The sequence below is a fragment of the Ranitomeya variabilis genome, chromosome 2 (assembly GCF_051348905.1).
Source record: "Ranitomeya variabilis isolate aRanVar5 chromosome 2, aRanVar5.hap1, whole genome shotgun sequence".
In the NCBI taxonomy this organism is placed as follows: domain Eukaryota; kingdom Metazoa; phylum Chordata; class Amphibia; order Anura; family Dendrobatidae; genus Ranitomeya; species Ranitomeya variabilis.
Genome location: NC_135233.1, coordinates 655,355,293 through 655,366,647, shown reverse-complemented (window position 1 = coordinate 655,366,647; position 11,355 = coordinate 655,355,293). Strand labels below are relative to the sequence as shown.

General features: G+C 37.0%; 1 protein-coding gene across 2 annotated transcripts; it reads left to right on the top strand.

Moving 5' to 3' along the window:
• Window positions 1–618: 618 nt before the first annotated feature.
• Window positions 619–10,370, top strand: LOC143809801 (T-box transcription factor T-like). 2 transcript variants are annotated; one of them, XM_077292806.1, is made up of 8 exons: window positions 619–824; window positions 1,765–2,029; window positions 2,881–3,015; window positions 4,351–4,412; window positions 4,513–4,574; window positions 5,421–5,597; window positions 6,048–6,180; window positions 10,026–10,370. In XM_077292806.1, the coding sequence occupies exons 1-8, from the start codon at window positions 619–621 to the stop codon at window positions 10,288–10,290; spliced, it is 1,305 nt and encodes a 434-aa protein (XP_077148921.1). In that variant the 3' UTR covers window positions 10,291–10,370. The 2 variants fall into 2 exon arrangements, with proteins under 2 accessions (XP_077148921.1, XP_077148922.1); XM_077292807.1 differs by lacking the exon at window positions 5,421–5,597.
• Window positions 10,371–11,355: the final 985 nt, after the last annotated feature.

The window sequence follows — 11,355 nt, the reverse complement described above, 5'->3', positions numbered from 1 at the left end:
TCTGATCTTTCTCACATCTAATATCTATCGATATATCTATTGCAGATCTATCTGTATATGCCAGGTATAAAAAGTCATTTACTCATCTCGTCTTTCAGATTGGGTCTTGTTAGCTTATTAAGTCCCTGATTTCCAAGATTTCTCATAGTTTTTTTTTGTCCCTTTCATTGACTTAAGGAAAAGGAAGAGCATTATTTCCTGTTTTTTCCCCAGGTGTCAGAAGAGTGCAGGCATCCATTCACCTAGACACCTCTGCCAGATTTAAAATTGTAATTCTCCCAGGTGTTAATTCCTAATGAAGACTATTACACTGAAAGAAGGTTATGGTGGCTAGTGACCCACCTCTTCCTCGTGGCACCTGTGCTTCTCCTTGTAGGTGCAAACAGTTAGATATTTACATACACTTTCACTTAATCTCATGGGTAATCAATTGAGTGAGATGTTGAAGTCACCAATCATAAAAGACATAGAAAAAGATCAAAAGGAACCCTACACCAATCCTGGCAATCTCTGTGGGGCAATTGATGACCTCAGTGGTATGTCAGTGTGACTACAGGCTCAGCAAACCTACGTACATTCAGAACTTTGGCAGGCACTAGAGAGTGTGATCCGAAAACCATGAGTACTAGTGGCACTGAAAGCTTTCCTAAAGGTTTACCATGCAGGACTGATCATCTACTTACTGCAGTAGAAAATGAGCTTCAAGCTGGTAGTGAGAAAGGAGACCCTACAGAAAGAGAGCTCAAAGTTACCTTGGAGGAAACTGACTTATGGAAACGTTTTAAAGAGCTGACAAACGAAATGATAGTCACCAAAAATGGCAGGTAAGTGTACGCTACAGATGTATACATATATATCATAAGCAACAGAATTATTAAGACATTGTTCCAAGACACAAACAAGACTATGACTTATTCACGACAGTCTTTGGTTCACGGCATTGCATGAAGTTATACAATAGTATTTCCCATCTAAGGATCAAGATAATAGAATATATATAGTCATGAATTATTTTATATACTAAATATTTAATGTTACTTAGTATTCAAAAACAATCTCTAATGTCACCTTATATATGTTCTTACACTTTCCTTTCTGGATGATCACCTCCTCCTTGAAAAATTCAGTTTTTGGTTTTGTTGAAATATTATCTTGCATTGCTAGCTAATAATATTTAACATTTAAACCATATTTTATGATTATGGTTTATGCAATCCCTCATCATGTGATGGTTTCTGCAAGAATAGAGTACAAAAAATGCAGTTATCCAAAAGCCGACAAATCTCACATTATACATTGGGAAGGGTCCAGCATTAAATAGATAGTTGGGTTTCCATAAATTTATTTATGCCAATATATGCCATTTAATATATATATGCCAATTTTTTATTGTACTACAGAAAAAAATGGAACGACTGTACATTCAGTGATTTTGTTATTGTTGTCGGCGGCGTCTCTTTTTTTGCATTTCACCTTTGGAAGATTTGGTTTATAATTAATATTATAATAAATATGGTTAATGAAATTGATAGTCTATACAAAATAATTCAAACACTTTTCTGGGAAGGCAGTGATGTACTCATGTAAGTAAAATACTGAATGTGTGAATATGGCCTAAGAGTTATAAAAATTGCAGTACTCAGTGACTGCTGACTACAAACGTTTCAGGTGCTCTTGTTAAGATCTCTGTTGTTCTCACGCGCTCTCTCTCTCTCTACATTTTATCCTACTGATATTTTTATATCTTCTATTGTTTTGCTTCAGGAGAATGTTCCCAGTTTTAAAAATTAGTGTCTCTGGTCTGGACCCAAATGCTATGTACTCCTTCTTGATGGATTTTGTGACTGCTGATAACAACCGGTGGAAATATGTAAATGGAGAATGGGTGCCGGGCGGTAAACCTGAGCCACAGGCCCCAAGCTGCGTCTATATTCACCCAGATTCTCCCAACTTTGGAGCCCACTGGATGAAAGCACCTGTTTCTTTCAGTAAAGTGAAATTGACAAATAAAATGAATGGGGAAGGCCAGGTAAAATATATACCGTATATCATGTATATATGGTTGCTATATTTTCATAAAAATAAATAGTAAAAAAATATATATACAGTAATTAATTACTAAATGATTGAATAAATGCTATACATGATAAGCTAAAGTTTGATATATCATTTATCTTACATTTTTATCTTTGCTATGTTTTCATTTTATTATTTATTACTTAATATTACAAATAGATCCTAACTTCTTCAATCTGTATACTTTGGTCTTAAAAATCATAACACCACGGTTTTATGGGAAATTAGGAGAATAAATATGCAGAGATGCATATAGAGGTGTAATGTGACTGAGTTTGTAAAATGATATAACCTATGAATTAATGATATCACATGGATTTTTTAAATTTTAGGATGAGATATATATATATATATATATATACACATACAGTATTATTATTATTGTTTATATAGCACCATTGATTCCATGATGCTGTACATGAGAAGGGGTTACATACAAATTACACATATTGCTTACAGTAAGCAAACTAACAATGACAGACTGATGTAGAGGGGAGAGGATCCTGCCCTTGCGGGCTTACATTCTACAGGATGGTGGGTATATAAATATATATATACACACACTGGCCTATTTATATATATATATATATATATATATATATATATACAGTGTATACACACAGTACATAAAAGGCAAATGATTGCAATATATATGGCAATTTTTTTTTTACTTTTTTTTTACTTTTATGAAACTAGAACTTCTCCTGTGAAGGATATGACCAGACAATAATTTTAGTAAGAATCATATTGGGTGAGTGTGTATGCTAACATCCTAAATATGCAATGTTGTATCTTGTATTTCAGATTATGTTGAATTCTTTGCATAAATATGAGCCCAGAATTCATATAGTACGTGTTGGAGGACCACAGAAAATGATCACCAGCCATTCATTTCCAGAAACACAATTTATTGCTGTAACAGCATACCAGAATGAAGAGGTGCACATAGCCTTATATCTGTATTACAATATATTCCATGCATTTCTTTTACCAATCCCATTAGTGTATTGAACATTTGCTAAAAAATATATATATTTTCTTCCAGTGATTGGTTGCTCATTTTGATCAATTCTTTGTTAAAAAAAAACTACTTCCCACTAAGAAAATGCAACTTTAGTGTGTAAGATGTACACTAAGAGCTGTTTGTCTGGCCATATCTTTTGTAGGAGTTTTTGAGGAAACAAAATGTCAGAAGAAGCCATGAGATTACTTACAGTTCTTCAATCTGATGGTGTAGTTTATGAGAAGCTACACCCCTAAATCCTCACCTACTTCTGAAAATTCACACATATGTGCTGGGAAAACAGACATCTCACCATAATAATTTTTCCACCTTAGAGATTCATTTAGTAGTTCTATTCTCCTTATTTCAGATGTTAAAAAATCCTCATCATTTATGTTTGTGTAATTCTTGGAATTTACTGTATTAAGAATTCTAACTTAACGTAGATGTATGAAATTAGAAAAAAATGACTGCAGTTGTGTCTAGCAATTCCACTTACCAGAATGGAGCTGAACTGCCATACCAGGCACAGTCTAAGGACAAAAGTGACACAGTTTCAAGGAAAAATTAAAACATTGGGCCCGATCTATCAAGACTGGCGTTGTTCACGACGATCTTCATGAGATGTTCTGGAATTAGAATCTCCTGATTCATGAAGACGTGTAAGCCTCTCCATTAGCCAGGAGCAGTGGATCCTATTCCTGCCTCTGCTTGAGTAAGATTTGTACCGTAACAAACAATGCCGCTTGTCATAAATTTGAAGAGCTGTGGTCGTCAGGCACCCATACCACCCCAGCTCCACCTATCTTGTCTGAGCTGGCAGAAACTGGCATGAGAACATAAAACATGGCACAATTTTGACACAACTCTGAGCTGCACCTACATTTTGTGACTTTTCAAAGCTTTTACTCCAAAATTCTGAAAAGAAAGCTTGATGAATCGGGCTTATTGGCTTCTTACATCTCATTTATCATGCATTAAAAAGTCAATTACTACAAACTATTTTCTTTTTTTTCCCCAAAAAAATAGCACTTGGCTGACCAACAACTTTTTGAGAACGAGTCAGAAAGACAGTCAGGTGATCCCTTTCAGCCAATCAACAAAAATATACACTGTTAAGTAGGCATCCTTATGACCCCACATTGGTAGAGGAACTATTAAATCGATTAAAGTAAATTATAAAAACCTGAAGAAAAAAGCATACCCAATATCCGTACCAATATTTAGATGATGAAGAAAATGCCCAACAATTGTTGTTGTTTTTTTTCCAGATAACAGCCCTGAAAATCAAGCACAATCCATTTGCCAAGGCTTTCCTTGATGCAAAAGAAAGGTTAGTGAATAGTGAATCACATCTCTATTCTAAAATTACTAAAGTCATTTAAATAAAATGCGTAAAACCATTAATTCAGTATATGTTTGGAATTTGACAGGAGCGATCACAAAGATTTCATTGATGATGGAGAAAGCAATCAGCAATCTGGATATACTCAATGTAAGAAGTAATACTATATTTTAAATATTGCACATGGTAAACAATTCCTGATATGTCTTCAATAACAGAAGCCGAACATAACCTGCAGGTAATAGTAAAATTTCATAAATTGCTCCACAGGATCATAAAGTTTTATGGGCCATGCTAACTGAGATTTTGACAGAACCTTCCATTAATGTAATGTCGATGATATGGTATGGTCATGGGAAAAGAAATGTTTTTTAAAGGGGTTGGCAGGTCAACTACATTAAAAAATATATATAGTTATATAATAAAAGAAAATAAGTAATATTTACCTTATAATTCCCTGACACATCTGTTCCATCAATTCCTGGGTTCCTCGTCGTTTCCTGTACCTCCAGCGCTATCTGGGTGGACATGTGAATTCTGAGCCAATTACTAGTCAAAGTGTTGACCAACAGTGAATGACTCAGCAGTCACATGTCCATCCAAGTGGATCAGTGAAAAAAAAGACTGACTGGAGAGCAGTAACGTGAGGGAGCAGAAGCATCTGTAAATCTAAAAATAAGTCATTATTTTAGCATTACTTTACACCTTCTGGAGCGTTTGGTTTCTTTTTATTTTAAATGAAAGAACAACCCTACCACCCAATTATCAGTTTGCTCCAGGAAACTTGTGCTTATATCAATTTATATTGGAAAAAACACACACTTGGTAGACAGTTATCTTATTTCTAAGGCCACCTTTGCAGGATAGAGATATTTTTATATTCCTCTGAGGAGAGCTAGTGTTGAAGGAATAATTACAGTTACGAAAATTTCCTGATAACGGTATTTTTCTAATTACGTTACAGCAATATCACTGTGTGTTTGCTGTGTCTTCCAGTGGGCAGTTGGTTGATTCCCAGTTCCAGCTCACTCTGCTCTTCTACCAACCACCATTCCCAGTTTGGAACTCCATTACCTCTTACATCAGCTCATGGCTGTGAACGATATACCACCCTGAGGAATCACAGAGCCTCGCCGTATCCAAGTCCATATACTCACAGAAATAATTCTCCTCGTAAGTAACATTTTTGTTTCTGGAAAAATAAATATCTTTGAATTGTAGCAATTATATAATTTAGCTCATAAAATTGTTAAACCACAGTAGCATAGCATCAGGGGACTAATTCGTGAAAATTAGGTGTCTAAATGGCATCAATATGACTGGAAAGGGACAAAGATTTTTAACATGGAAAAAACTTTTATTAACTTTTTTGTACAATTCTATTGAAAATATAGATATTTATTTAATAGCAGAACCACAACAAATGAGTACAGAAGGAGGATGAGAACTCAGAAGAGATGAATGAGCATGGAAAGGAAATATACACATATACACAATGCAGGGAGTTACTCACTACTAGTAGTCAGAAGCACCTAGTCAGAAAATACAGACAAGAAAATGAGTTGTGATTTATTTTGTTATAACTGCAATCTAATCAGTTTTTTTATTACTATTATCCTTCAGCAAGTTACACAGAGAATTCGTCAGCATGCCTTCCCGTATTTCAGTCAAACGAGCATTGGCCTGGCTTACAAATGCAAACTCACAATGGAATGTTATCACTAAACCACGCAAATGGCACTCCATCTACTTCATGGTATGTCTTAAGATGTTTTCAATAACGTAGGATGAACATTACCTACTGTAATGGTAAAAGTTCATAAATTGTGCTGCAGAATCATGTAAATAGGTTTGTTGGCCACACTAAGTGAGATTATTGCAGAACTTTCCATTAATTCAATGTCAATGGTATGTTATGGCCTTGGAAAAAGAGTGCTGATTTCTAAAGAGGTTAGCAGGTCACCTAAATTTAATAATATAATAAAAATGTAATAATATGAGAAAAGAAGTTAATACTTACCTTGCTATTCCCCTGCCACTCCTGTTTCATCACTTTCCTAGATCTCTCATCAGCATCTGTACCTTCAGCTCTATCTGGGTGGATGTGTAACTTCAGAAAAAAATTACTAGCCACAGTGGTGTCAAATACAGGGAATGACTTAGTAGTCACATGTCCATCCAGGTGGAACACCGAGAACAGAGACTGGTGGCAGTTCAGTAAAGCGAGGGAGCAGGAGAGGCAGCAAATCTGAAAGCTAAATTATTCTTTTCTCATTATTTTTCACCATCATCATTTGGTGACAGGACCACCCTGCTTCACAATCATGGATTGTGTCCAGGAGACTTGGCGACCTTTGTAGGCAAAAGATATTTTCATGTTCCTTCGTGGAGAGTTAATATTGACGGAATCTTTACAAGTTGGAATATAAGTGTGATAGGTAATAGTTCTTAATAAAGTACAATAGAAAAGGGCTTTTGGGTACCTAAAGACTGTAATTGTATCTTTTATTATAATGGAATAATAATATAATGTACGTTATTTTTATTTAAAAATAATTTGTCAACAGTTTTATGCTTTCTCATGTGAGGGCAGAATAAACTAGAAACATAGACTAATTCTAATGCTTGGCACTTACTGGGCTTCTTTCTGCAGTTTTGATAAAACAAGTCTTTATATGTTGAAGCTCTCCTGGTGCTATCATTGATGAACAGATTCTCCTGTACAGTGTTCAATATTTATGATCTCTGGCTTCATCACCACTGATTGACATACAGGTGCTTCTCACAAAATCAAAAAGTGCATTTATTTCAGTTCTTCAATGCAAAAGTGAAACTCATATATTATATAGAGTCATTACAAACAGAGTAATCTATTTCAAGTGTTTATTTGTGTTAATGTTGATGATTATGGCTTACAGCCAATGAAAACCCAAAAGTCATTATCTCAGTAAATTAGAATAATTAACAAAAAACACCTGCAACGGTTTCCTAAGCAATTAAAAAGGTCCCTCAGTCTGTTTTAGTAGGCTCCACAATCATGGGGAAGACTGCTGACTTGACAGATGTCCAGAAGGTAGTCATTGACACACTCCACAAGGAGAGTAAGCCACAAAGGTCATTACTAAAGCTTCTTTAGTAGCTGGATGTTCACAGAGTGCTGTATCCAAGCATATTAATGGAAAGTTGAGTGGAAGGAAAAAGTGTGGTAGAAAAAGGTGCACAAGCAACAGGCATAACCGCAGCCTTGAAAAGATTGTTAAGAAAAGGCAATTCAAAAATTTGCGGGAGATTCACAAGGAGTGGACTGCTGCTGGAGTCATTGCTTCAAAAGCCATCACATACACAGACGGATCCAGGACATGGGCTACAAGTTTCGCATTCCTTGTGTCAAGCTACTCATGACCAATAGACAACGCTAGAAGCGTTTTACCTGGACTAAGGAGAAAAACAACTGGACTGTTGCTCAGTGTTGTTGTTTTCAGATGAAAGTAAATTTTGCATTTCATTTGGAAATCAAGGTCCAAGAGTCTGGATGAAGAGTGAAGAAGCACACAGTCCAAGCTGCTTGAGGTCTAGTGTGAAGTTTCCACAATCAGTGATGGTTTGGGGAGCCATGTCATCTGCTGGTGTAGGTCCACTGTGTTTTATCAAGACCAAAGTCAGCGCAGCCGTCTACCAGGAAATTTTAGAGCACTTCATGCTTCCCTCTGCCTACAAGCTTTTTAGAGATGGAAATTTCATTCTCCAGCAGGACTTGGCACCTGTCCATACTGCCAAAAGTGCCAATACCTGGTTTAAAAACAACAGTATCACTGTGCGTGATTGGCCAGTAACCCCTACAGAATCTATAGGGTATTGTCAAGAGGAAGATGAGAGACACCAGGCCCAACAATGCAGAACGCTATCAAAGCAACCTAGGCTTCCATAACACCTCAGCAGTGCCACAGGCTGATCACTTCCTTGCCACGCTGCATTGATGCAGTAATTGATGCAAAAGGAGCCCCGACCAAGTATTGAGTGCATTTACTGAACATACTTTTTAGTAGGCCAACATTTTGGATTTTAAAATCATTTTTCAAGCTGGTGTTATAAAGTATTCTAATTTACTGAGATAATGACTGTTGGGTTTTCATTGGCTGTAAGCCAATCATCAGCATCATCAGCATTAACAGAAATTAAATCTGTCTGTAATGTCTGTATATAATATGAGTTTCACATATTGTGTTGAAGAACTGAAATAAATTTACTTTTTGATGACATTCTAATTTTGTGAGAAGCACCTAGATTTCTGCTTATACACAGTGTAAGGGCTCATGCACGTTGCCTATTATCTCGGATGAATGCTATTTGTGGTTTTCACGGATAGCACTCAGACCTATGATATTCTATTGGGCTGTGCGTGTCTGATTTTTTCCTTGGATCGAGTGGTCCAAGGAAAGGGTTGGAGACATGTCCAATTTTGATCCAAGTGTCAGATATAAAAATCAGCAATGCGAGTCTGTTTGTTCACGAAAAACATCGGACCACACTCAGGTGACATCTGATTGTGGTCCAATTTTCACAGACTGACAGAATGGGGAAGGTGGAGAAACTTTCCGTTCATTTTCTCTACACATCCGAGAAAAACTGATGTCACTATGATCAAACTCTGATCAGAGTCTGATCAGAATAATTGGACCGTTTTTTTCAGATGAAGAGAAAAACAGTTGTGTGAACCGACCATAAGTAAAAGCCATCACTCAATGTGTAGGTGGGGTAAAGCAGAGCTCATCATTGAGAAGACTAGCAGATAAAACAGTGATATTATCAAATCTACAGTAAGGTGCCGGGTAAGTAACAACAAACCTTAGGGTCTCTTCCCTTATTTTATGCTGCCCTCAATTGGGACGTATAAAACTGATGACACTCTCTTTAATTATGATTGATTTGCATTGATTCTAGAAAACCATAGTAGCACATAGGAAAAAGGCTGTTTATTGAATCACAGTGGCTTAGTGGTTAGTGCTGTTGCTTTGTAGCATTGGGGTCCTGGATTTATATCCCACCAGGGACAACATCTGCAAGGAGTTTGTATGTCTCCTTGTTGCATGGGTTTCCTCTGGGTTCTCTGGTTTGCTCCCACACTCCAAAGACAGATAGGGAATTAGATTGTGAGCCCAAATGGGGACAGTGGTATTGATGTCTGTAAAGCGCTGGGGTATATGATTTTGCTATATAAGGAAAGCATAATAATAGAATAATCATGGGTTTCCTACAAATTGCAGTTATGACACCTCCTTCTCTTATTTCCCCTTCTGCAATATATTTTAAGTAAAAGAAGTATTATTTATTTATACAGAGGCTGGGGATGGTCATCATTGTTTCTGGAGGATTTCATGATCCTGAGAAAGTTGAAAGGTAGTTGCTATTAGTTACCTAGAACTTCTATCTGCATATAAGGCAGTTGTTAATTATGTAGTAAACTTATTGACATCAAACCTCACATGATAGCAGGTATAGATAGATGAATCATACCAAGCAATGACAATCAGTTTGTCCCTGTCTTACACATCTTAATGTGCACCATATTAGTAAATAACACTTTTCATTCTTTTTTTGCAGCCAATATCCAAGCTTATGGTCTGTGAGCAACAGTACTATTGGTTCATTGACACAAGCTGGAGGAATTGCTAATGGCCTGGGATCTCAGTACATAAGAAGTTCTTCCACTCACTACACGCCGTACAATCAAATAGTACCTTCACCCTCTCTGGGCTCTCCTTTGTATGATGGTGGAAGCACAGACATAGAAGACAACCAGTATGATATTTCAGCACATGACCGAATGGCACCATCATGGGCACCCATGACCCCACCCTCATTGTAAATGCAAAGGACGTTTTCTTTTATGGACTCTGAAAATGATTCATCGATGTTGGCTGTTATGAACATTTTACTCTTACTAACATACTGATTCAATGGTAAAGCAGTTGCAGCAAGAAAATAAATAGTGTCATTTCTTAAGAAAATGCACTGCAAGCTTCAAGGTGTAAGGACTAATTGACAGGCATAATATGTAAAATGCAAAACAGATCTTTTGCAATCATTTCTAAAAATTGGGTATTTGTCCTCAAAGTCAAAATTCTCTTTCTGCAAGCTGAAACAATGATTTGATTACTTTATTTATATTGAAGAAGTCTCATCAAAAGTTTTATTTTATAATCCCTCATAATTATCCATGTAATGGTTTTTGCTATTAAAATACTTTAAGAGGTTGGCCACTACTTTTCTTATGATGACCAATGCTTAGGATAGGCCATGAATATCTGGTGGGGAAGCAACAACCGGCACCCCCACTGATCAGCTGTTATAGGCGCCAATGCTTGCTGGAAGCTCTCAGATGCTGCTTGAATGCAACAGCACCATCATTTCTATTGTGGCCACAGCTGGGTACTGCAGACCCACTCACTATTGATAGGTGTGATGGAGCTGCTATGTTTCAGCAGCATCTGAGAACTTCTGTCTGCTGGTAACAGCTGATCAGTGCAATGTGTGCACACCGGTCAATAAGATATTGATCGACAGAAGAGCAATAGCCAGCCTCGTTTTCCTCTATTTCCATCTTCTCCAGTTTCCAGCACAGCTTTATTATCACGAGACCACTGTGCAGTTTTGCCGGGTTACACAGTGTCTACACGGTAGCTGCTTTCTTAATGTGAGTCAATAAGACTCAGAACAAAACTCTATTGACTTAGGCTACTTTCACACTAGCGTCGTGCACTGCACGTCGCTATGCGTCGTTTTGTAGAAAAAACGCATCCTGCAAAAGTGCTTGCAGGATGTGTTTTTTCTCCATAGACTTGCATTAGCGACGCAGTGCGACGCATTGCCACACGTCGCAACCGTCGTGCGACGGTTGCGTCGTGTTGCGTCGGTCCGTCACCACCAAAAA

Bases quoted from the DNA above. Each gene is read 5' to 3' on its own strand.
- LOC143809801 (XM_077292806.1), top strand. From the start codon at position 619: ATGAGTACTAGTGGCACTGAAAGCTTTCCTAAAGGTTTACCATGCAGG. The intron at 2,030-2,880 runs GTAAAATATATA...CTTGTATTTCAG, and splicing joins AAATGAATGGGGAAGGCCAG to ATTATGTTGAATTCTTTGCA. The intron at 3,016-4,350 runs GTGCACATAGCC...TTTTTTTTCCAG, and splicing joins CAGCATACCAGAATGAAGAG to ATAACAGCCCTGAAAATCAA.